Source organism: Alligator mississippiensis, chromosome 11, assembly GCF_030867095.1.
Source record: "Alligator mississippiensis isolate rAllMis1 chromosome 11, rAllMis1, whole genome shotgun sequence".
NCBI classification, from domain to species: Eukaryota; Metazoa; Chordata; order Crocodylia; family Alligatoridae; genus Alligator; species Alligator mississippiensis.
In genome coordinates this window covers 1,196,554-1,223,457 of record NC_081834.1, presented here as the reverse complement: position 1 = coordinate 1,223,457, position 26,904 = coordinate 1,196,554, and the positions used below count along the sequence as shown (strand labels likewise).

At 42.1% G+C, this 26,904-nt stretch overlaps 1 protein-coding gene across 2 annotated transcripts in view; it reads right to left on the bottom strand.

Moving 5' to 3' along the window:
• Nucleotides 1–25,480, bottom strand: part of BLM (BLM RecQ like helicase) — a 31,867-nt gene extending 6,387 nt beyond the window's left edge. The window contains exons 1-17 of one of the 2 annotated variants that reach the window (XM_014601154.3): nucleotides 25,383–25,480; nucleotides 22,812–22,910; nucleotides 21,331–22,076; nucleotides 19,758–19,956; nucleotides 19,366–19,478; nucleotides 18,534–18,666; nucleotides 16,794–17,548; nucleotides 14,489–14,665; nucleotides 13,316–13,434; nucleotides 10,259–10,372; nucleotides 9,096–9,194; nucleotides 8,842–8,990; nucleotides 5,494–5,600; nucleotides 4,897–5,057; nucleotides 3,278–3,473; nucleotides 2,641–2,831; nucleotides 961–1,111 (exon numbers count right to left, since the gene is read on the bottom strand). In XM_014601154.3, the coding sequence (XP_014456640.2) occupies nucleotides 961–1,111; nucleotides 2,641–2,831; nucleotides 3,278–3,473; nucleotides 4,897–5,057; nucleotides 5,494–5,600; nucleotides 8,842–8,990; nucleotides 9,096–9,194; nucleotides 10,259–10,372; nucleotides 13,316–13,434; nucleotides 14,489–14,665; nucleotides 16,794–17,548; nucleotides 18,534–18,666; nucleotides 19,366–19,478; nucleotides 19,758–19,956; nucleotides 21,331–22,076; nucleotides 22,812–22,909 (3,508 nt within the window). In that variant the 5' untranslated portion in view covers nucleotide 22,910; nucleotides 25,383–25,480. Of the gene's footprint in view, nucleotides 1–960; nucleotides 1,112–2,640; nucleotides 2,832–3,277; nucleotides 3,474–4,896; nucleotides 5,058–5,493; nucleotides 5,601–8,841; nucleotides 8,991–9,095; nucleotides 9,195–10,258; nucleotides 10,373–13,315; nucleotides 13,435–14,488; nucleotides 14,666–16,793; nucleotides 17,549–18,533; nucleotides 18,667–19,365; nucleotides 19,479–19,757; nucleotides 19,957–21,330; nucleotides 22,077–22,811; nucleotides 22,911–23,687; nucleotides 23,999–25,382 lie in introns of those variants that run through there. The other variant, XM_014601155.3, reaches the window with a different exon arrangement.
• Between the last annotated feature and the right edge of the window lie 1,424 nt (nucleotides 25,481–26,904).

The window sequence follows — 26,904 nt, the reverse complement described above, 5'->3', positions numbered from 1 at the left end:
TATATCTACCTGATATAATCATGTTAAAAAGGTAGCTTTATTTGTTCCTGAGTATGTGTCACTTGGGCCCCTGGCAGACATTACACTTAAAATGTGATTAACCAGTTAATCAAGTCTTTAATAGTAACCTGGCCACACATCAATAGTTAATGGTGCAATAAAACACAGAATAAAGCCACAATTACCCAAAATATAAAACAGCTTTGGGCACTTTTACCTGGGCTCTGGAACTGGGGATGAGGGCAGTGCTTTAATAAGAACAGCTCCAAGGGCTGCTCTGATTAAAGCGCCACTGCATTTCCTAGATCAACATCCCCATACTTAGAAATGGTGGTGGGGGCGCTTGGACTACAGCTCATTCAATGAGCTTTAGTTCATGCGCCTTTACCATTATTTTTAAGCACGGGGATGCGGATACATGAGATAGGAGGCTGCTGGAGCATGGCAACTGCCATACCCCGGCAGACTCAATTAATAGCCTGCTCCGATGTGCTGGAATTGGAGCAGCTCTGGTGCTCATGTAGAGGTGCCTTTAGTGGCTGGTTCCCCTCATCTCAAACTGCACGTGTGGAAAGGCATCAGCTGATTGGGGCTCCCAGCCTTGGGGGTGTATCGGAGCCCCCGACTCCAATGCAGTCCCCAAGGGTGGGAGCGGGGATCAGTTGACTGGCTTGCTACTTAACAGTCCAGGGGGAGCCTGGGATTATGACCCTGAGCTTCTCCTGCACCAGTGATATGGAGCCTCCTGCCATGCACATGCAGCACAATAGAAAGCATGACTTGGGATCACACACCAGATCCCATGGCACCTTTCACTGAATGTCTGCCAGGGGCCTTGGCTTAGGGGAAGGATAGTTTTGTTTCTTTATTTCATGTGAAGCTACTGCCCAGGCCTTAGAAATATAGCTGGGATCTGACCCTCAATAAACACTGAGCGGTTGTTCAAAGAACAGAACTTACCCAAGAAAATGTCAGTCATCATGTTCAGTGTATACCTCCCAGAACCTCTGTTTCCTGCACTTCTTCTTCCTCCTCCTCCCTGTCCACAGTGCTCCTGAACAAATCTTACAATACTTTTCACATCATCTGTCACATTTCTGGATTTATAATCCTGTGAGGATAGATTTAATTAAAAAAAAATATGTTTATTTCCACTGCAACGAATTCCAACTCACTACTGACAACTTTGTTTTTCATTAGTGGGTTCTTTCAACGCAGAGTTCATTTTGATCTACGCACAAAAGCAGTTATTGCTTATTTACTATGTTTGTAATGTTACAGCATCACCATGGGAATTTTGGATTACTTAACGATCCTTTGAAAATGCAAAACGGATAAGATTTTACAGCTTTTTACAGTTCCACAAAATGAATGCAATCTATTTAATAAACTATACACTCAAACTAGAAGGAATACAATTTAGGTACTTTGTTAATTGAAATCAGTTATTTTTAAAAGATCCCAGAAGTAAATACACAGCTCTTAAAATTAATGAGTGGTAAATGCCTCAACTAAAAAACATGGAGAGCAAGCTACGGCTTTGTTTTTGTTGATGCTGAATAATGATTAAAACACAACAACACCCCTGGTTTAAAGCTGAGAAAGTGCTCTGAGCACCCAACTGAGAAGCAATACTTCTGTCTAAGTTTCCCTATCTGCAAAATAGGAACAAACTAATTATTAACCTCAACAGGACATCATGGGCATTAGTGTCTGAAGTCCTCTAAACCAAGGGTATCAAAATCATCTAGTCTTGTGGGACAGATGAGGGTCACAGGGCTAGGTCCACAGGCTGGACTGGGCCCTCAGATCGACCTGAGGCCAGATCCAACATGCAAGACCATAATTGTGCAGGTGCGATATGCAGCATGTGCCCCAGACCAGCTCTGCATACTGCATGCCATGCATGGAGCCGGTCTGGCATGCATTTCACATGGAGCATGGGGCTGGAGCAGCATGCACGCTGCAGGCAGTGCAAGGACCAGTCCAGGGTACATGCTCCATGGTGTGAGAGACTAATCAGGTGCAGGTGCTGTGTGCAGCACACGTACTGGCTGCAACCCTGGCTGCGTGCACTGCATGCCACATCAGTTCTCTATGCTGCATGTGGGGATAGTCTGAGACCCGCAGGCAGGTACTGTGGACCAGATCTGGTCTCCAAGTGATATCTTTGACACCCCTGCTCTACAACTCCAGTAAAATGTAACAGCAGGTTTGTTAAAAGAACCTCACATTTTGCAGGGAGGAAAAAAATCTCTTGCTCTCATTCCAAATAAATCAGTTCTTTGTGCCACCCGGCAGCACAAAGCTGCCTTAAACTTCATCTTCTGTGGCAGCTGGAGGATTGACCCATGGTGAAGTCCTCTGTTGTGTGCTACCACGCCAGCAGAGCCTGTGCCATCTATTCCTGGCTGCAAGGAGAGCGTTGGGGAGCATCCTTGCATCTGATCAGCCCCGCCCCTGCCAAAAGTTTCTTGAGTACACAAGTTGCTGATCAAAACACCCCATACCAGAGGACACATAAGGTGCAGTTCAGCATTTCTCTGTGCCTTCAAGACTGCAATATTAAGAAGTCTTCCTACGGTACGTAAACACAAAGCAAGTTTAAGAACTCTCATTTATAGAAACTGCAATTTTTACCTTTTCTCTCGAGCAGTTGTCACAAGTTGCTTCTGGATGTTCTTTACAGAAGTTAGGATTAAAACTGGTTTCTCCAAAATAGGCTAAAAGCTGAATTCTTCGACATTCAACTACATTCTCACAGTAATGAACCATACTGTAAAGGTTGTTAAAGTGGGTCTGTTTTGTATGACTGTTCCCATCTCTTTCCACTGAAACAGAATTAGTTACACATCTTCACTCTTTCTGTATATTACTATGCTGCAGTCCTCAAGCAGCCATAGTTAGATAAGATTATTTATCTAAATAAAAAAAGTGTTAAGTCCATCAAGACTGACTTAAACTTCGAGATTTTAAGAACAGAAAAGAGAAAAAGAAAGCCACAAAAGTGTTTTAATGATTTACCCCATTAATAGGAAGGGCTTGGGAATTTAGAATAAGGAAAACTGATTTTGCGTTTTAATAAAAACTAATGTTAGAATCCCTTAGAATTAGGACAGACCATAAAAGCAAGCTGGAGGAACCTTGAAACCATACTGATGCAGGACAGTATATGGCATGGTGAACATTTTCAAAGGGCAGCCCACCCTATAAATCAGAACAGAACAAAAGCTTATTTTATTGTCACCCTATGGTGATATGAAGAGTTGTTGCTTACTTAATATTAGCCTTCTCAGCCTATTTACGTCACTGTAACTATAAAAAAGCAGACAGTGAGAAGTTTCACCATCTCGTCCAGCTCTGCCAGATTCTTGATAGTAGCCTTCAACTGATTTAGGGAGAGATGCATGGATCACATAGCGTACATCTGGTTTATCAATTCCCATGCCAAAAGCAATTGTTGCACATATGACCTAGAATTTAAAAAAAGTCGTACATTATAATAGCAGTGGAAAAGACTGCATAGAGAAGCTGTGGACTTTCCATCCCTGGAGGTGTTCAAGAAGAGGTTGGATAGCCACTGGTCGGGAATGATCTAGGCGTACCGATGCCCATGTTCTACTATGGGGATTTCTCAGGCTTCTGGGCTTTGCTGGTTGCTCCCCTCCCTTTCTGCTACATGTGTCAGGGGGTTTTAAGCCTTCCTCAAAGGCACTGCATTGGCTGCAGCCCAAAGCTGGGGACTTTGACTGGGCTGTGCCAATGCTCCTGCTGGGACCAAACCCAGAGGTTCCTAGCTAGAGGGTCTTGCCCCTCTGCTCAGGGTCGGACTGACACTGTATTTGGGATCAGGAAGGAATTTTACCCCATGGTCAAATTGGTATGGACTGGGGGAGAGTTGTCTTCCTCTGCAGCACGGGGCACAGCCTCTACCTGGGATCTCTGTGAGTATATAGTGGGTGCGTCTACATTAATGCGCCACAGTTACGGTGCATTAAGTATAGTACTTGGTTAACGAATGCACAGTAACTCACGGTACTGGGCAGTAGCACCAGCACACAAGTTTTTAGTGACACTGCGCAGTAGCCTAATAGCATGGTTTTTGCCCAGCACCCTACTGCGCAGTGAGCGTCTCGTGTAGATGCGCCCACTGACAACGGTCCAGAGAAGCAAGGTGCTGGCTGTCATAGGTCCCCTGCTTTACCTGTGGCAGGTTCAGGTGCTAGGTCTGTGTTGTATCAGGGTCAATGGTAGTCTTACACAGAGTTTAGATTACAGATTGTATTGGACGGTTTGGATAGGGATGATTAGTTGGACTAAATGACCTTTAGAGATCCCTTCCAGCCCTACTTCTCTGTGATTCTATTATACACTCAGAACTACGCAAGTTATTGATGCAATATGTTATAGTACAAAATGTAAAATTAATTCTGGTGCACTTCGAGAAGAATAAAAAACTAATCTTTATAAACATCAGTTACTTCTTCAGAAAGAAGAAAGAGTCTGGCGTCTGAGAGCAGATCAGAGTTCTAGTCCTACTCTCACATGCACTGGCTGTGATTTTGGGCAAATTACTGCTTTCTGTCTCATTTCCTCCATCTCTAGAATTACTTCCTACCTCACAGCAGTATTGCAAGGCTCAAGGCCTTTGCACGTATAAATATTTTACTTTCTTCCTACAAATGTTATTACCAGAGCTTCAAAATGTTCCATGTGAAACAATGCTGACATTAGCATCTGCCCTTTCTTCTAACTCTGTCCTTAAAAATTATTTAATTTTACACATACATTTGTAAAAGTTGTATACCGAATTTCTCATTTTACTTTTTTTTTTTTATGCACAAGTATTCCAGCATATCCTGTGGAAGCTCCATGAACTTTCTCGTTTGCTTTTACCTGACAGCCTTCCTGATTAATCCATTTTTTTTGTACAAGATCTCTTTCAGCATCCCGGAGGCCAGCATGATAGGCAAGTGCAGCAAGACCACCGTCCTTTAGAATTCTAGCTGTTGAATCACATTCGTGCCGTGAAAGGCAATAAACTATTCCAGAGTCATCTGCAAATACAAAGCAAGTTTGTGCTGCGATGTTGAGTTTTCCATTTCCTAAGTCATGCCAGCTTTGCATTATGAAGAGGTTGCTAAAAATAATAAATGCAGTATCTGTTTACAAAGGAAAGGCAACTCTGCCAATAGAAGATATTTTTGTCTGAATATTTTTTAACAGAAGCATCCCTTCCATTCGCTTCTTGCTTTTCAAATCCCAGAAGGAAAAAGTACTTTAATATGTCCTACCAATCAATCCCAAATCCTAAAAAAATCAATCAATTCCATTATTTTGCCTCCCACGTTGCTCTTCTCTGTATCCTAAGAAAGGTGCAGGAGAATAAAGTGCTTTATGACCTTATAATATCTCCCATTGCCTTAAACAAGAATTCCAACTGATATCAATGCGAATGAGCCCACCAAGCTGCAAGAATGCTTCAGTACTTACATGGATGATGCTTTTTGATCCATTCTAAGCAATCCTTTGCCACACTTTTTGGCTTTTTGGGCAATACATCATATTTCAAGTTATGCCTGTTGAAACTCATAGTAAACCTAAAACAAAAGAAGCCAAACAAAATTACATTTACGCACAGTTTCAGGGCTATACGTCGTTGCCATATTGGTCTATAGGCAAAAAGAATCAGAACTTGTGGCAGAGGTGATATCTTTTATTGGACCAACATGATATTTGCAAAAAAATATGTATATATTTATTTGCAAGCTGTCAGGCACACATAGGAGAATGCAAAGATTGTACCATTTCTCCTAGGTGGAGATAAAATTCATATTTCACAGGAGAGCTAAAGGTGTTGTAAAATCCCCTGGTTGGAAACGTTCATTTTGTGCCAATTAGGCTGAGATAAAAGTTAGACAGTCTGTTTACCTCGAAGTTGTCTGATGGCAAGCAGGATGTTGAATTATGCTTCCTTCTGGTTATGCTGTTTCACATTTCACAGGAGGACAAGGTGATGGAATGCCTTCCTGGGCAAGGAATTTCTCTTGTGTTGACGCAGCCCTGTGTTATGGGAACATGCAAATTCAGCTCGAAAACAAAAGGCAGGAGCAAGGGTGTCAACTTTCAGGTTTCCAGGTGTTGAATTTTGCTCCCTTCGTGTAAAATTATGAAGTTTTCATTTAAAAAACAGCCAAATTCATTATCTTCCATGTTTCAGGTTGTAGCCACATTGGTCTACAAGCAAAAGGAATCAGAACTTGTGGTAGAGGTGATATCTTTTATCACCAGAAGAGCATTCCATCAACTCGTCCTCCTGTGAAATGTGAAACAACATAACCAGAAGGAAGCATAATTCAACATCCTGCTTGCCGCTGGGCAACTTCGAGGTAAACAGACTGCTCTAACTATTATCTGAGCCTAACTGGCACAACATGAACTTTTCCAGCCAGGAGATCTCACAACACCTTCAGCTCTCCTGTGAAATATGAATTTTCATTTCCACCTAGGAGAAATTTTACAATCTTTGCATTCTCCTATACCTGAAGAAGGGCGAGTGTGCCCGAAAGCTTGCACATCGAGCATTTTTTTGCAAAAACCTAGTTGGTCTAATAAAAGATATCACCTCTGCCATGAGGTCTGACTCCATTTTTGCACAGTAACATTTTAGAAGAGTCTGTTTAATGGGTCTTCAGAGCATAAAGTCAAAAGAAGTCGCACCTTATTTCACTTTTACGCACTTAAATGACATTTGCATACAGTTTGGAAAAAGGATCATCCTGCCCACGTAACTTACTGGAAGCAAAGGTGGGGGGGACCATTCAGCCCAATAGCCTGCTGGCTAGGGCACCTGCCAAGTCAATACAAGACCTGGTCTACCCCTCCCCTATAGGGGGTTTGAACCTGTCTCCCCCATTTCCTGGGGAAAGTGTTCAACCACCTGGCTATGAGGACCCTCCATCTAGCCCCCCTGAACCTGGCCCACTGCACCTTCCATTTAATATTAATTGGATCAAATGGCTCAACAGGAGTCAGACAGTTGGGGCCCGAACACAGCGCAGCACCCATATCACCAGGTTGCAGTCCCTCTGGCTAACTCTTCTCCTCCTGGCCCCACATATCCCCCCCCCCGGTTGCCCAGTGGGCCAGCTTCAAGAGGGCTGGAAAGCATCTTGAGTACTGCCTGGCCTGTCTCTAGAGCACTTCGCTGGGAAACAGAAGTTGCAGGTTCAAACCACCTTTGGGAGGAGGGAGGCCTAGAACGTGGGTCTCCTGCTCTACAAATAAGCATCTTAATTACTGGTCTAAGAAGCAAGGGCCTCCTCCGGTAACAGAACACCCACTAGGCCCAATCCTTCTATGATTAAAAATTTTGCAATTTACAGCATTAGGCATGTGCCCCAGGCACCCACATAGCCATAGTGCAGCCTACTGAGCACGCTTGGAAGGGAAATACAAGGCAAACACAGCTATATGGAATCCAAACTGTGTGTAAGTGCCAAAAATCAGTTTCATGGCTACAGAAGTTCCCCTTCGGTCCAAGGAGAAATAGGATTTAGCCTGAAGTTCTACAGGGATGACAATTTTCAATCCAGCATGCACGAAGGACTGGATACCAGGCAATTTTCGACTGTAATAACCCTCTCGACAGCTAGAAGCTGTCTGGAAGGACTCCACATTCAGAATGACTGCCTCACCCCCCACCAGGACTCTTAATGTTGTTTGGCCCTGCTGGGATTCACTGCCCCCCCTGCATTCACTTCAACATATGCTAGAATGGATGTGTCCTGGGGCTGAAAGCAGAAAAATGGTCAATTTTCTGTACCATTGTAAGCCAGTAGGTCAAAAGTGGTGCCACAGGCAGGACATATATGTTGTCTGGGCAGGGTTTTAAATACAGGTTCCTACCATAATTTTTCTTTTAAAATACAAACATACTTCTGAAGTGGACATTGTTATGTGTACTCTTCAGGGCATGAAGTACAGAAGACAACATTTATTTAAGTTATACGTTCACACTGACCATAAAAAGCCCAGATATCTAGGTAAGGCTTAGCATTCAATAAACATGTGATAAGATTTAAAAAAAAACTTTCACTTCATGTGAAACTTTCAGTACTGATTTGCAAAGTGCTGATTACTGGGGACTGCAAGGTTTTCATAGATTCACAGATGTTAGGGTCGGAAGGGACCTCAATAGATCATCGAGTCTGACCCCCTGCATAGGATAGGTTCTAAGGCGCCAAAACATACAAATGCATTCACTGCAATGTGGCTGCTCTACCTTCTAAGACAGTGTTCACTAGCACTAACAAGTCTGATGCTTAAAAAAAACTATGGGCTGGTTTATTACCACATTGAGTCATACCTTACTTTACCTTACCTTTGAGGTAAATAGGTACCAAGGAGGGCAAATTGCTAACACATGCAATGCAAATGGCTCAATACAGTCTAGAGTCAAACTAGCACCTTCTCTCTATGACTTTCAACATTAAAATCCCCGCCATCCTCCCCCCGGTTGGATTTCCACATTATGTTCTATATTAGTCTTCAAGATTTTGACAAGCCTAAAATAACCTACTCTTCGCATCCTTTAATAAGGAAGTCTCATGATATCATATTTGGCATTTGCTCCCTCCAAATGGTGGAAGAAGTTTTTAAAATCTCTATTTTGTTCATTTGGGGATTTTTCTGCTTTTAAGACTTCTTAAAAATTACAAGCATTTATTTTCATTAGATACAACTACAGGTTTTAGGCAACTTCTTTGTGTTTTTACATAGGCTCCTTTTTCAAGTTGGAAGTGAACATTTTTCTCTGCAAGGAACTACCAAACAACTTACACCTGTGGTTGCAGCATCTCCAGTTGGTTTTGGATATCCTTCTGTACCCTGGGATTGGCAGTGGCAGTAAGAGCCATCATAGGAACAGAGTGAAATTTCTTGCGGAGCATATTCAGCCGTTTATAGTCTGGTCGAAAATCATGACCCCACTAGTTTAAAGAAGAAAATTAAACTTTTTACATTTTCCTGAATAAAATATTCCAGCTCTTCTGAACTTTTTTAGTATTGCAAAATATGAAGCAATAGATGCTTACCTGACTAACACAGTGTGCTTCATCAATAATAAAACGTGCCAGTAGTCTCCTCTCATACAAGTTTTCCAGGGCCGAGATCAGTCTGCCACTTGCACACACCTACATGCCAAGAAGAACAATGTTAACAAACATTAAACCATAACAGTCGCCCTTTTTAAGAGGTTACTGGATTATAGACTCAGTAAAGAGAGTTTTTACATTTCATGCAGAAACACTTTAAAGCAGTCTTTAATAGCAGACACTCTTAGACTGAGATTGTCATGAACACCACCTTGTAAACTAATGTGCAACTAAAAACAATCCTTCCCCTCGCCCCAACGCCTCCCCACATGGTCAAAGCTCCTTTTATGCAAGAAACTATAGAGATTCCCATAACTTCTGTGGCTAGTATCTAAAGAGACACTTTATGATTGAAACAGATGAAAAAATTGTCAATGAATCCAGAAAAGGTGAAGAAAGACATTCACCTACACTTTTCAGTTTTAAAAGTCTCTCAGACAGGCTATCCTGAAATAATCAAGATCACTTCCCATACGAATGTTTCCTAAACTAGGAAATTAATGGATCAGGATATTAATATTGATCTACAACCCATTACCTATGTGGTTGAAAAGCAAATATTATTTTGCCCTTGGATCTCTCTCTCAAAACCATTGCAAGAATTCATACTTAAAAGAAAGGGTAAAACTACTAGATCCAATACACTTTTAACCATGGTGAACAGGCTCGCATGCATTCTGGAACACGACAACTATAGGTTTTAGGTTATAACAGTTTCATGGCTACGTAAGGGTCCCTTACATGTGTCAAGGTGAAATATAAATTTAGCCCTAGGTTTTACAGGGAGAACAATTTTCAATCCAGCCTGCGTATGAGTGATTGGGCAATTTTCAACTATAATATACTTTCAGCTCTCATCCCTTACCTGGTTACGTTTTCTTTTGGCTGCTCTTTGGTTCATATTAGTTACAATCAGAAAGTGCCTGACAGAAATCTGTAAAGGTGCTGGTGTCTTATCTTTCCATAAGACTTTGTGCATTTCCTGGTAGAAGTTTGCTGCATTCTTTTTTTAATATGGCCATGTAAATATAATCCTTAAAAACCAAACTAGTAAAATACTCTTTTGTTGCCTTGATACCTTTGCCTTTAAAATAAATACAAACCTTCTCTGGAGTAACATAGAGAAGTTTTATTACAGGATCCTTTTTTGATAGCTGCACATAAATTTTTGAAGCATCACCATCAGTCCTATCACCAGTCAGATATGTAGCAGAAATCTGCAATACAGAACAGAAATGGTTCTTTCAGATTTCTTTTGACGTGTAACTAAATTAAGAAGTACTTTCATTACATAGCACGAAATCTAGTTGCAAGTATTCATACGTACTACTACTGAACGCAGAATATGAAGAAACCCTGAAGATGTTAAATACAAATAAACACTTAAAAACCTTGCCATTTAACATGCGCACAGGCCCTTTTCTATTGGCAAGTGCAAGGGGCCAGGAATCAGAGCTCCTCTGCTTTGCTCCTAGGTTCATTAGTGAAGCCCAGGCAAATCTACCAAGCCAAAAATCTTTTTTTTTTTTTACACTTGAATTCTTTTCACAATAAAACAGCTGTAACAATACCTTCTTACCTGGCAGGTGTGTTAACAGGCTAAGTAACATACTGTTTGTAACATGATTTGAAATCATAGGATGAGACTGTTCAGAGCATTATGAGATCAAAGTAATATCTTGTTACTGTCTACAAATACCCAGTGATATTATGCCACAGTCAAGGCCACTGCCCAAAGTAGCAAGTAAACTATGCCTCAACAGCATCCAGTGTACAAAATACATTGTAACAATGGATTAAACTCTGCTATGAAAAAAGAATTCATATCACCTAGGTCCTAGACAAACATACTTTTTAAGCATTTTAAAAGGGGCGCGGAGAACCATGTTTGGAGTACCCATCACCTGTTGTGAAGCAATATGTGCCTTCCTGCTTCTGTAGAAATAGGTGAGCTAAATCCCTAAAACTAACTACACAGAAACTGTTCAAATTTAAGCAATGTAGCCAACTTTTATCATCACAGGAGCAACCAGATGCACTTGTTAATTGTAACAGCTTATTTCAGCATCATTTGATAGACTCAAAGTAAGGATATAGACGGACATAATTTTAGTTATTCTGGCCCTCAGATCTTCTGCTTATTTACTGCTCAAATGGTGGAAGAGACAGTAACAGCTCCTCAACTACAAATTCTCTCAGTGTGGACAAGTTCCTGGCAATGAGACATCCAATTGCAGTGTCTTATAGCACAGCACCTGCAGCCTTCGGCATAGCAGTTGGTTGGCGAGCAGGGAATGCTTGGCACAAGGTGGTCAGGGCACAGCATGCTGCAGGTGTCACCGGATGGCATGCAGTAATTTAGGGAACTGCATGCAGAGTTCCTTTGAGCAGCTTTAGGGCTTAGGACTGACCCTAGGATCAGGAAGCTGTAAAATATTCCCTTGCATCCCTGAGTGTGGCTAAGGTCAAGGATTTTGTCCCCAAAACATTTTTAAAAACACACTTCAGTAAAAACAAAAGCTGACATTAACATTTCAGCAACACATTTAAAAAAAAAATAGAAAAATCCACAAATCCCCCAAGTCCTCTGCTGTATTTGGCAATACAACCATGACTATACACAGCTTCCATGTATACAGTAAAAGTTCTGTTATCCGGCATCTTACAAGCCAGCATGCTCCACTAACCAGCATGCTGGTTTGTAAGATAAAGCAAAACTGGAAGTGCCCACTGTGGCACTTCTGGTTTCTCTGAGCCCCCATGGCTTGGGCCAAAGCAGGCAAGCCCCCACGGCCTGGAGGCATAACGGGCTGCGCGGGGCCGTGCGGGACCCACCTCCCTGTCCCGTGGGGCCCACAGAGTCCTGTGGAAGGGGCAGCAATGCCGCGGGAGGGGCAGAGGGGCGCCCCAGACGCGGTGTGAGAAGCAGCAGCTGGGGCCGCTCAATTAACCAGCATATTTTGTTATCCAGCATCCCCTGTTCCCAGGGGATGCCGGATAACAGAGCTTTTACTGTACTTTTCTCCCATTAAGAACTACCACTGTTGTGAGGAGTTGTAGCTACTTGGTTCTTCTGAAAAGTCAGATTAATTTTTTTAGGCACCCATATTTGAAAAGTAAATTCTAACAATCTGCTTCTGCCTTCCAGAGAGAAATGGGGCTGGAACAGACCTCCATAGGTCAACTAGCTCAACTCTGCAACTAAACTACCAATTATTTCAAATTAAACCAATTACTCATTGAGTGACATGACTACTTTTTAGGGCTGTGTGAAGTTTTGGTCACTGATTCGATTAGGCGGCCAAATCTCTGAATCTGAATTAAAGTGTCTCCTGATTTGATTTCTCCGAATCAATTCAGAAGGTTCCGATTAGATTCAGAGAGATTCTATGATTTGGACACAGACACAGCTTTAAATGTTTTTTCTACATACCAGGTGGCTTGCGAACGCTGAGATAGTGGGGCAGATGGAGCGTCCCACCGGAGTGTGGTGGGAGGGTCCCCAGTGTGCTCGGTGGTGGACCCGGAAGTGGACCAGAGGCACTTCAGGTCCACCAGGAAGTGCACACACACACTCCCCCCACCGTGCACCCCTGGCTTAGCGACTGGTGCCCCCTGGGTCTAGGGGGGCACTTGGAGTCCCCCCCGCAGCCAATCACTGAGCTGGGGGGCGGGGGGCCCCCCCACGCACTTGACAGCGGACCCGGAAATGGACCGGAAGTACACCCCCACCTGCGCTCCTGTGGGATGCTCCATCCACCCCACCACTGCAACCTTCACAAGCTGCACCTGGTACCTCGAGGTATGTAGAAACAAAATTTTAAGCCGTGGTTACGGCCAAATTGCTGATTCTCCGGATCAGCACTGAATCCAGATTCGGATTCAGCTGAATCAAAATTGGGACAGTGATCCGAATCAACGAATTGAATCATTATTCCCGGATTTGGGCCAAATCCAAATCGAATACGGCTCGTTTCGCAAACCCCTACCCCTTTCTCTTGACATTTCTCATACACATCCCTACTAACTGCTCACTGAAACAGACAGACACTTCACAACAAATAAATAACAAAAGATAAAATATACCTGTAACATTTCAGATTTTTAAGCACTCAATTCTTATCTGGAAAGAAAGAACATGTTAAACTATTTGAACTTACATCCAATGTATTTAGCTTCTGGACTTGATCTACTATTAGTGACCTCAGTGGAGAGATTACAATAGTGACTCCAGGAGACACGCAAGCTGGTAGCTGATAGCACAGACTTTTACCACCACCTGTATGAAGTGCAATGCAGAACATGTCATTTTGTGGTAGGGGAGAGGTAGAAAGAAGGTATTAAAATCAGTACGTTTTCCTCAAAATTTAGGTGATCAAATTAAGTTTTACAAAAACTGAAGGCCCTAAGGACTGGTCAGAATATGATTCATCCGAATTAAAGCCTTCGTTTTTCAAAAAACACTTTCCTACAGCAGCTGTAAGTCTGTTACTGAATGAAACCAGATGATGAAAACATTTTCATTGTGCAAATGGAAAGAAACACGCAAAACCTAGATAGCACACTTAGTGTTAAATCTGACGAGTTTCCTATCTAAAAAAACTGCTTGAAATGGATTAAACATTTAACATAAAACAAAATTTTTGCTTTAAAAGTCTAAGTTGTCTTGAAATGCATGCTTTAAAGTTAATTGTTAGAGTACCATTTCCTTATTTGAGGTTTTGCTTTCTTCAAATCTATTACCAGTGGGAATGCACTCTAGATCCCTAGGGCCCTGGGCACACAAGCAGGTGAACCTGCAGCAAGTCAGCTATCCAGATTTTTAAATGCTACAAACACAAAACACAAGCCCCTAGAAGTAATGCAGCCCTGCCCCAAGTGGCAGATCTACCCTCAGTTTTTTTGGGCATGTCTGCTATGGTGAAATTAGTTCCAGGTTTGTGCCTGGAAGCATCATCTCTCCATTCACATATCCAAAGCCTTAGTAATTTAAAAGTGATGTTTATGTATCATCATTTTCCAAAAACATTTCATCCTGTGACTGACAGATATTTCAAAACCTAAAATCTTACAAGCATGTGTGGATGCAAAGCTCTGATTACAGAAATCAAAGCTTTAAATACTGCAAAGCATAAACAAATTCCAGTCAACCAAAATATCAGTAATCCTGCATACAACATTCTGGAGCTTGATAATGTGATTCCATTTCCACAAATATGGGGAGTTTACTAGGCTTGCCAGAAGTTCTGAACTGGATCTGCACAGCTTATTTATAACAAGTTTGTGCAAACTCATAAAGCTTCAAACATATTCCAGCTGACAGAGATACATACCAGTGGGCATTAAAATAAAACAGTCTTCACCCAGCAAAGCAGCATTAATGGCCTCCAGCTGATTTGTCCGAAAACTATGCAAACCAAACTTTTTGTGAAACACGTTCAACATTTCTTCGGAATGGGAAAAAGTGAAGCCTCTGAACCGATCCAGTGCTGGATTTCTGAGCAATGGGTCTATCAGAAAAGGAAAATTAGTGAAAATTATCACTGGACTTTGCTTCTGCCTATTTGGCTTACATTGGTATCCTTCTATATATCTACATATCGAACAGGACCAAATTCAGCCTAGGATCTAAGGGATTCCATTACAGACAAGCAGTAGCATTAGAGTTTACTTTTTAAGACCGTCAATAACCATGTGAAAAATTATTTTGACATCTGATAACAACAAAGAAATATATGGTCTGAAATTCAGTTGAGTACCTTTATTTTTTGCCTGCCAAAGTAAAAAGCTGCATTATTTTTACTTAATGAAAAGAATAGTAAGGAAAAATAGAAGAACATTCCCTAATTTCTGCACGTCACCCACAATTTAGTTTATGCTTCCTAAAGCAATACAGATCCCTTCAAAGTGACTAATCCAGATTCTCTTGTCAAACAAGGACTGCGTAACCCAAAAAGTCAGCTCCCTTCAGGGTTGAGTTCAAATTCCACTAGGCACATTTTACAAATACACTATTTCAATTTAAAACGTAATGTAGCTGGCTAAACCAACATTTCAATTGTTTCTCACCACAAATATATGAATTATCTAAAGAGAATTATATAAATAGAGCTTGAGAGCAAATTTTGAATTCTGCTGCACTGCATCTATAAAGTATTTTGAGATGTAAAGATAAAACCTTAAAAGCCATAAGTACCCTTTGTTATATGAAACCCATGGCCTTTTACAACTTTCTCTCCACTGCATATATTCATGGGGTCATTTTTAAAGGAGTGTTTAAAATAAATCATAAAGGGAACAGAATTCAGCAAGTGAACTCCATGAAAAGGAGCATCGGGGCAAGTTCCACTACATACCCCCCAATCCCACTGTAGTGCCCTAGTAGCTCAAAAGGACCATAGAAAAATGGAAGTAACCTTTGAGTTGGGTAATAACAGAATGTCTCCGCTGTAACCCCTATCTACATGCACAGGCTTTCCAGAGTTGGGCCAAAACATGCTGAATTTCAGTTAGCACAATAGCCTGGGGCAGGCAGGAACCAAGGGGGAGTGTTTAGGATGAAAATCATTATCACAGCTACGTTTTCTTAAATTATGCTGGAGATTGGCATCACGATACAGGAGGCAAAGACAGTCTTGCACATTTCAAATCACCTTTTATCACTTTCCTGTGGTTGATATAAAGGCAGAAGGACTATTTTTTTCTCTCCCACTTCTATAATCAACCACAGGAAAGCAATTACAGAGAATGTGACCCATGTATCTTACCAGAAAGATTAAGGTTGGTTTTAGCAAGTCAAGTACATGTCATTAGACTATACTGCAGAACTAACTTGGTTATAGTCTAAGACAGGGGTCTGCGACCCTTTAGAGCAGTGGTTTTCAACCTGTAGTCCACAGACCCCAGGGGGTCCGCAGACTATGTCTAAGGGGTCTGCAACAGATTACCATGATCAATCAAAAGTATGTGAATACCCAACCTTACAGTTCAAAGGGGTCTGTAGCTCCATTTAAAATTTCTAAAGAGGTCCACAAATGAAAAAAGGTTGAAAACCACAGGTTTAGAGTGGTGGGCCAGGTGCTTGCAACCCAGCCACTGCTGGTCCCCTGCTATTGATTTGCACCCTGCTCTGTGCCTCCCTGGTTACCAGGTGCCAAAGGAGAACAGCAAATTTGAAAGTGAGGGCATAGAGCAGGAGACTAAGTAGGTGATTTATCACAGCTCCTTTAAATTTGGCACCCCACCTACCCCACAAACCAAATCAGACCTTTGTGGACTGGATCTGAACTCTGTGGGCCAGATCCAGTCTGAGAGCTGTAGGTTGCTGACCCCTGGTAACGAATACCATAGTTTAAATTTTAGAGTTACAGTCCTGAAACTGTTAAAGCTCAGGAAACCATTCACTTCAACGTTTAGATAACTGAAGCTGCTAACAGTCAAACTTGTACAGCAAACACATGTAGATACAAGTGTGATGATTAAAAGAGCATATTACCTGTAAATTGTGACTGTGTATTCAAGAATGCACTTACATTTCCACAGCAACAAAATGTACTTACAGTCGGTAGTAAATTACTTAATTTTACTGTTTACAATACTTTACTAGCACTGATTTCATAACTATTTATCATAATTTACCTGAACAGTTTCTGGATGACATGAAAGAGTTTGGTTTGGAAACAGCAGGATTAGATCCATGGTTAATTCCCTTGGCTGTAAAAGATGGCTTTGACAACGATTTAGTAGGCTGACCTTCTCTGATGGGATGGTATAATGGCTGGTCAGGGACTGAATCGTTTAGAGGGTTATCCCAGTCCTCATCAAAATCATCAATATCAAAATTATCAAGTTCAAAGTCTATGTCCCTTGTTGTTTCTGCATGGTCCCCTGCTTTTCCATTAGTGCCAGCAGAAAAGTGATTCTGCGCTTTCAAAGCAGTGCTTGTGACAGGCACCTTGGATAAATGCCAGCTTGCAGTCTTTTCCATCCCTGGTTTTTCACACCAGCTACGGTTGAGAGGTGACACGTCATTGCCAAAGCTGAGTGATGTTCTCTCTCTGCTATCTAGCTTAGAAAAACAAAATCCTGTGTTTTCTCTGATGTTGGTGTTTGGTGCAATATGCTGCAAAGCATCTGATGTATCCAAGGTATCTAGAGTGTGAAATTTTTCTGTACAGAGAAAACTTTTATTAACAGCACCAGAAGGTGGAGAAGAAAATTTTGTAAATTTGAAAGAATTTCCCTCAGGGCTCAAAATGCTTTTTTGACCTAACGGAAGGAGAACGTCATCACTCATGCATGTATCACGTCCAGGACAGGGTTTCCAGGTTGTGGCAAGGAGGATATCTGCACCACTTTTGCTTGCATCTGTGCAATTAGTTAACAATTTTCTCCTGGTGAGGTGGGGAGGGAAAACAAAAAAAAGATAATGTTAAAATGACAAGTCCTACAACACAGATAAATGTTTTCTACTCTTCCTTTTTCAGAAGAAAGGTATGTTGCCAAAGGGAAATACAACACAAAGAACTTAATTAAAATCTAAATAAACTGAGTGATTTTTTTTAAAACATTACTAGCAGAAGTCAGTTAGTTACAATATATAGCATCATTTTAAATATCAAGCTAGGAAAATTCCCATCGTCTGGCGGCTAAGAACAGAACCAAAATAAATTTCACTTGCTTGGAACAGTTAAGACCAATGTTAGAAAGGTTTGACAGTAGACTTCAATGTCTGTATGTTATGCTAGTTTTGCAAGCCATACAAAGTTTGGATAAGATATCACCTACTACATCTCCAGGTCCCTACACAGCCAGGATGAGCAGTCCATTTCATGCTTTTATTGAGAAATTCACATTTACATGGGCTCTGTATTTTTAATGTGCTGTAGAGTTTTGCAAGGTCTAGCAGAGCCCTAAGAGCAGGTATCTTGCTGAATTTAACAAACGAGCTTGAAGTGGGTAACAATGGCAGAGCAGACAGCAGTTAAGTCCAAAACTCCTACTAAGATGGGAATGCAGCAGCATGCTTGCAGAAGAGTAGAAGTTAGGTGACTGAAGGCAAGGAGGAGATTATCCTATGTCTGCCTATTAAGTCATTCTTAAGAGATTCCTCTGAAATAACTACTACCAACCACTTGCCAAAAGACAGACTACTGGACTAGATAAAAGTCTAGATCTGATTTTTGAGGCCTGTTTTTACCTTCCCTAATTATCCTATCCAAAACATTAACATTTCTGTATTGGACATGTTTTCCTCCTTAGTCACACTACACCAATTAAAAGTATTTCCTGCCACCTTACCTATGTGATGGAGACACCTACAGACACGTACCAATGCATAAAATACAGAGAAACTAAAGATTTTTCATTAAAACACACCTGCAATCTCTCTGCCAAAGAAGATCATTCCCACAGGACAAAGACTTAAGTTCATGTATTGGAACAGCATCCACCAGTTTACAGATATTTTCCATCACGTTATAGAGCTGCTGTTCCCAAGGTAAGCATTTATCTGCAAATTAATACACCATCCTTTAATAAAGCCTTGTTCCCAGGCAATACCAAGAGATATAACTTGCACCACCCAAGAGACAGGAAAAATGTAATACATACCAGTATCAGTGTATTTTAAACATGTTAATGAGATGTCAATCAACACACGTGGATCTTATGTAGATCACAAGAACATTTACCTTATTTTAAGCGATGTTTAGATAGCTGTCTGTTTAAATTCACAGTCCTATGTTGCATTAACAGAAATAGCTCACTTTTTTTAAGCATCTTGCATTTCTTGAACTGAAGATGTCTATACATGTAGTTCTACACCCCTCGTCTCACGCGGAAATTGAAAGGAAAGGAAGCACTTAAAACTCAGGTTTGGTTTTGTTTTTTCATGATCACTGATTTTGGAAAATTAATTTAACATTTTCTGAACGCTCAACATTTCTGAAAAATCAGGTCCAAGTCATTTCAATACAGTACCAAGAAATCAAAAATCTAACTGCATAAATCCAAGGTTACCTAATACGGCAGTGGCAGAGAGTGAAAGAAAACTAAGCTCCTAGTCTCCTGCCTCTTATTCCTGAGCTTTCACCATTAACAAACGCTCCTTCTGTAGGACAGCAAATGACAAACCTGAAAACACAAGGAGCTGGACACCATTCAAGAGAGATTTGATACATAGAAGTTTCAGCTGAAGTATTTCTTTTACCTGCATTCTCTGTGCTGGTTCCATTGCTGGGCTGCTTTGCGGTAGTTTTCTTGGGTTCTGACCAAGTGGTATTAACTGTTGGTTTTCCTTCAACAGTGGATTCTTTGAGAAAACTGCCAGCGTTAAAATGACAAGTTATTAAGACACAGATATCAATATGCCAAGTAACCAAATCAGTCAGTCTTTCACCCACCCAGCTCTCAACCAGATTTTACATCTTCTGTGTAAATATAAAAATCCTTATTGCCAACTGCCAGGTTGCTATTAGCTCAAGAATGAAAGTCTTGGGAACAGTTGTCCATCCAGTCAATTTAACCAACAAGTGGAGATTTTACAAGAGTATTCTTAAAACATTCTAATGAGAAGTATTCAGTTAGTAAGCCTTACTTTACCTATTGGTTTTTTTTGGCGCTGAGATGCAAGACACTTCTTCTGGGGAGGGTGGAATGATATCTAGATAGTCATCATCCTCATCAAGCCCAGTGGTTGCAAGCGTCTCAACCCATCCTTTATCTAGGTCTTTCAGTGACTGGCTGTCCTCCTCATCCTCACCTAGAGGTACTTTGCCATTATTCTGTTTTTTTCTATCAGCTGGAACAGAAAAGATATTTTAAAATTACTGAGCAAGATTGTAGCTTCAAATTTGGAATAAACCTAAAATTCAACCAGGAAAAGAACAACAAAGCAAAACCACTGTGTTTCAGATAGTTTATTAAAGTTCAGGTGTGTACTTATTTAATAAACGAGAAGACAAATATGGTTTTACAATTTTAACGTAAGGCAACCGTTATGCAAAAATAACTGCATCACTGCTGACAATGGGAACCTGCATTACATATTATGTTGGTATACTGTGAAATACTGTGTAGACAAGTCCTAAGGATATCTGGTTTATTTAAATAATTTTGTCCTAACTCACTTATTGGGATTACTTCCCCTTTTCTGTGAAAATTAAAACATGTATTTTTGAAGGATTCCTGAAGTACCCTCACACCTTACTAACAGTGAGATGATAATGATGTATAGTTTGTTACTCGCTAAGGAATCAATAAATTACTGTCTAAGTACATATTAATTTCACAAGTGAAAAACAGGAAGATACCTCACAGCAAATCGAGACACTCTAAACACAGAGAAGCTAAAGGAAGCAGTGAGCTTTTAAATAAGGAAATGGTGCAAATGTTAACAAGAATAATTCAAACTCCCAATTGATGCATTTTAAATAAAATTAAAATGATGAATAGATACAAATTAGTTTGTATTGCTCAGGACCTCTCAATATTACACTGCAATTTACTAGAAACTGAAAGCAGTCCAAGTGAATTAAAACTGGCAACCTATGTTCAGTGAGGCCTACAGAAATCGGCATTGTAAGCCACGCTACCCCAATGCTCCAGACAGAGCTTTGACCTTTTCGGCTTTCAGTGAGGCTTCCAGAGGTGCCCCCCTTTTTTTTTCTCGCTCCTGGAGACTACTACAAGGACATCTTCCTACTCCAACAGCAGACACATAATGTTTATTCTTCTGTCTAGAAAGAAGAGCCCACTGTTGTGAAATTCAGAACATTTTTTTTGACTAGTGGCATTTTTTACAGCAAAATCTATGTGTCACCTACCTGAACATCTACATCCGCCAGAGCTCTGCCCTTCTGAGAACCGCGCTCCAACGGAGGTATTCTATTCTTCTTTGGATGTCCAGATTAGGTTACCCATACCCCAAAAATGCCACTTATGCATACGTTGGCATTCCATTCCTGGGTGCATACATAACTGCTCTACCCAGAGGGATGGCATGTGTGATCAGAGTCCTAACCTGTGCATATGTAACACTTTGGGGATTTGGACAACTATAAAGAGAATCAAATCTGGTCACCTAGGTGTCCAGGAAAGAACAGAATGCCACCTAACGTGGGGACATGAAAATATTCCCTTGAACTCACTCATACATTAAAAGATGACCGCTTACCTGTACAAGTCTCTTCCTTTTTGTCATCCAGAATAGTTTCTGCGGACAACTCCTCTTGAAGATCTTCACATAAAGTCTTTTTACGGTTATTAGGAATCGAATCATCAGGAAGCAAATCAATGTAGATCAGTGAGCTTTCTGATAAATCTGGCAGTCTGTCACTCTGTAGTTTTACACCATTTTCAGAAGGACAAGGTTTTGAAAGCCCCTGCTCACGGCTTACAGTCCTAGATGCTCTAGATAATCTATTTGTAGGGGAATTTGATATTTGTAGAGTCTTGCTAGTTTTTACAATCTGACTCTTGGGGGATAAAACCAATGGTTTTGAGTAGCTCTTTTGCTTTGCCGATAAGTCAAAATCATCTATATCATCCCAATCATCTTCTATGGTAATAACAGAATCAGCTGAACAGCTGTAGTCTACTTTCTGAAAGGGCGTGTCACAGGGCTCACTGCTTACATTCTTCTTTGCTGGAGCTGGCAAATCATTTGAAATTTGTTGAAGACATCCCAATGAAGTTGTTGATACTTGGTCTTCACAAAGTTGTTGTATTTCCTGTTCCTTGGATGCTTGCACAAAAATATCATTGATTTTTATCTGTTTATCCTTGGATGCAGGAAGAGATGCAATAGGTTTATTCAGGGAAGTATTGACATCCTTCTCCTTTAATGCAGAAACATTTGTTGCACCGGAAAGGCTGACAGATACAGCATTACCGAGAGTTTTCTTTTTGAAAGTGAAACCACTGAAATAAAAAGATAATGGGATATATTATTTCACACAAAATATGCATATTTTTCAAAAATTAGGAAGTAGGGTACGTTTCTGACACCAAAAATAGTTCACCAACATTGGAGGACAGAAGTTTACTTAAAATAATTGAAAAGTTGCATATGCACAGCACAATGTGACTTAATTTATATACTCATTCAGAAAAAAATTGCAGTCCATATTGAATACTGTATAACGCACCCCATCTTGCATGGTCTTTCTGGTTTTTAATGGTTAACAATTAATAGTCACAGCATTTTGTATAAATCATCTTCATGGACGTAAGTCATAATTTATGGAATGCATGATGCATCTCAAGTTATTTTGGCTAAGTCTTCAAAGGTGCTAAACAAGCACTGCTCAGACAGACTTTGATAGAATTAAGTTTTCAAAACCTCTGAAAAAAAACCCCCAAAAAAACCAGGTCTGTAGCAACTAAGTGGTATGTTTTTTACTTTCAGCATAGCTTAGACTAAGCTTATAATTCATACTTTGATACTCGGAACAGTGTGATCCACACATCCCCAGGACAGGTGGTCTGGACTCCTTCCCGTTAGCATAAAAACAACATTTTACTCTCTAGTTTAATTTTTTGGCAGTTAGTTTGGGCAGGCAGATCATAAACCAAATTTAGAAATGCTGGCTGCTACAGTACTTTTTCTGCATCATTTTTAATGAGGAATAGCAAAGCAGACTGATGGATACTCACGCTGGTTTGTGTTTTGGAAGACTTAGTTTACTGCAGGCCCCTTTTGCTGAATGAAGCTCTAACTGCTTCTGGAGGTTGTTTTGGGGAATAGTAGCCATACTATCAATAGACAAAGACAAATAAGAAACTAAATAAAGAAATCAATGGATACACGCTTCATAAAGACACAAAGAGCATATTAACAATCTTTACAAACTGAAAACACATGCTGTAAGATGACAAATTCAGTCATCATACTACTATAAAAGGTTAACAAAAGCTGACATTAAGAGGAGCATGAAGACCATCTCAAATCAAATGGGAGGCATAAGAACCAGTAACAACTGTAAGAAATTAAATCCTTTGTTAAAATTCCTGGCACTAACGTTTCTTGAGTACAGATTCACAGAAGTTTAGGGCTGGAAGGGACCTCGTGAGATCACTGGGTCCAGCCCCCCTGCTCTGGGCAGGAAAGACTGCCGAGGTCAAATAACCCCAGCAAAGCGCATGTCCCGTCGCCTTTTGAAGATCTCCAGGGTAGGTGCCTGCACCACCCCGCTGAGGGTCAATTCCAGTCTGGTCATATGAGCCGTGAAGAAGTTTTCCACAAACCGTGAAGAGGCAAGAATTTTTGTGGGCAATACCTTCTACTGGACCAACTGCATGACTGGAATAGATGCAGGCAAGCTTTCAGGTATCACAGCACCCTTCCTCAAGCCTCTGGGAGAGAAGCAGAGAGCGAAACAGCTGCTTCTCTCTCAGAGCCTGAGGAAAGGTCCTGTAACACCCAAAAGTTTGCCTATGTTTATCCCAACCGTGCAATCAGTCCAGGAGTTATGCAAGAGGTAAAAATTTTTGTGGGCTTTATCTTTTCCTGGACCATCACAGCTACATCACCTTAAACTGATCACTAGAGTCCAGAAGTACGGCTAACAACATCAGATGGAGCAGCGATCACTTTCAAAATAAGAACATGGTGCAGGGGACTGGACCTGACGATCTCCCGAGGTCCCTTCCAGCCTTACAATCTGTGAAACTACGCAAGACACATACACATTAGGCTAATTCAAGAACAAAGATTAGCAAAGGAAAAGGTGTTTGCAAATTTTCAGGCGCGATGGACTCTTTCGAGACAAGAGGTGCTGCATAGATCCAAGCTCCCATTTCCAACGAGAGACATTGCTACTGAGAAACACAGGCAGCCCCCGCTTAGCACTCCGAGTTGGTTCCTGAAGAACCGAGCGTTAAGTGAAACCAGAAGTATCTGAGGACCCGAGGTGGCGACTGCAATTGTTTTTAATGACCCAAGATGGCGACCACGAAACTCACCAAGCACTAAGTGAAATCGGGTCTCAAATTAAAACGAGCGTTATAGCAAATTAGCGCCAACCGAAACAGCGTTCAGCTGGGGGTCACCTGTACAGCAGGCAAAGCTGCCACAACCCGTGCTCAGACCAGCCCTGTTTATACACACAGGTACTCCTCGCTTAACGTCGTTTCGGTATTACGTCGCTGATCTATTAGAGAACATACAGGCAACCCCCGCTTAGCGCTGTTTTGCTATAACGCTCCTTTTAAATTGAGAACCGATTTCACTTAGCGCTCAGCACGTTTCGCTATAACACTCGCAGTTGCCACCTAGGATCATCAAATACGTTCAGTTTCACTTCACACTAATTTCGCTTGACGCTTGGTTTTTCAGGAACCCGTTCGGAGCGCTAATCGGGGGTTGCCCGTACAGGCACTCAGTCCTGGACTTCGTTTCGTTACGTTTTGCATTTACGTTTCTAAACTGACACCCTGTTTCAACTTTACGATGTCAGTTTTGACTTTACAACGCTTGATCCGATTCGACGTCATGTCAGTGAACAAGTTCGCTGCGTCGCTCATCTCTCGTCTGTCCAAACTTCCTTGGACACTTTCTTTAAGAAAGCACACGCGACTCCAAAAACACCTGCAGCCGAGACTCCTGGGGAGACTCCAGCCAAGAGCCCTTCAAAACATCCAACTGTCACCTCAGAGAAGTCCTCCCAAACCAATACGACTGCTATTTACAATAGAAATACATCAATGTCGCTATATTACTCCTCTATAATTGATCGAGTACACAACGATGGGTCATTCTTGGTGAAAATAGAGTATCCGGAACCGATCCCCCATAGATAACATTGTTTCTCGTGGGAAAACCGGTGCCGAGTTACAGCGTTTCGACTTAACGCGCCGTTTTCAGGAACCAACGTAAGTCCGAGGACCGCCCGTAACGCTTGTTTTAAATCGAGACCCGATTTCACTCAGCGCTCGGTGTGTTTTGCTACGACGGTCGCGGCCGTGAGGGAATTGGGGTCGCGTCACATCGCTGCTTTTAATTTTCCAACGTGGACGTGAAGTGGGGCGCAGCTGCGGTCGGGTCGGCCCTTTTTAGACTCTTGGCACCCCGCGGGAAACGGCGGCTCGGAGCTTTCGCTCCATTTCTGACACGGAAGGGAAACACGGGGGGCTCGGGGAGGCCGCAGCCTGTCGAGGAATCCCCGCGAACCGCTGCTCCCGTGACCCCGCGACTCCCCGCCGCGCTGCGAGCCCGCGTCCCCTCACCTGCCCCGGCGCCGAGCCGCCCCGGCCCATCCCGGAAACCACCTCAACCCCACCACCAGCGCCTTTGGCGCGCGCCCTTCTTCCCCGCCTCCCCATTGGCTGAGCCTAGGGGAAGTGACGACAGCTTCCGCTTCCAACCTACCTGGAACCGCGGAGTGAACCATTCTCCGGCTGCATGGGGGGGAGGGATGGTTCCATTCTACAGCGAGCGGGCTCTTTTCTGGGACAAATCCGCCGTCCTAGATATCCGAGCGCGTCTATTTCGGCGTCGGGGGTGGGGAGGGGTGTTACACATCACTCCATTCTTGAGGGAGTCGGAACCCCCCTGCGAAGCTGAGGGAGTGGGTCAGTCCTCTGCGTTCTAGCTGGGGTCTGGGGTCAGTCCATTCTGGAGAAGGGGGGGTGTCAGGGCCAGTCCACTCTTAAGTGGCGGGGGGGGGATGTTCTGGGCTGTTCTATTCTACGGGGCCTCCAGGGCTTGATGGAGGGAAAATTCAGGCTCAGTCCATTCGACAGTGGAGGGAGGGGGTCATTCAGGACCAGCCCATTCTGCAAGACCGGGGGGGGGGGGTGCATTCTGGAGGTGGTGGCAGCAATTAAGCATTGCCCCATGTGCCCAGTTATGCATTGCCCCATCTAGAGATCTAGATAGTCTATATAATATAATACAGAACATAGAGTGTAGTGGAATGATAGAGAATATTCAGAGAATATAGATTATACAATAGTCTATATATAAACTATAGAATAGTCTATATAGAATAGTCTATATCTAGACTGTAACATATACTAGAATGATAGAATAGTCTATATTCCACCTTTCAGCTATTTTATATAACTGCCTCCACCCAGACTGGGGCCCCCAGTTCCAGCACTGGGCTCCCTGCACACCGTGGGAGGCAGAAAGGGGGTGCATGCAGGCTGGTCTGGGGTGACTGGGCCCAGCCTTGTGCCGCGGGGCCTGGTCAGGCCATGCCTTTTTTTTTTTTTTCTTCTTAAAAACATTTTATTAGAAAACCAGACCATAACAAAAGGCTCAAAAATGACCTCTAACAGAGGCCTCACAAAAGGATAATACAACAGTCCAAATAACATACTAAAAAAAACATCGGAATTGGTATCATATTGCACGTCATCTCATTTTTACACAATATATACAAACATCCCTGAGTAGTGTCTATTGAACACATATTACATGTATCGTGTTAGACATCCTGTACTTTCCCGGAAAAAGAAAAGCGAGAACATACAGGTCCCTTTGTTGCCTCTATCCCACGTACCTAGCCAGCCTTGTCTACCCACAAAGGCTGACTCTTAGTTTAGCCGCTGGAGCCCAGGCTGCAGGCGCTGCTCCTGGGCCAGTTTCAGGCCAGTCCGGAGGAGTCCGAGCTAAACCGGACCGGGCTAACAACCCGCAGGGAGCTGTGGGCAGGGCTGAGATACTGCACGGTCCAGCTGCAGAGGCCCTAAGAGGACCCCTGCATTGCACACTTGCATTTCACTCTGACCCTGCGGTCAGGCA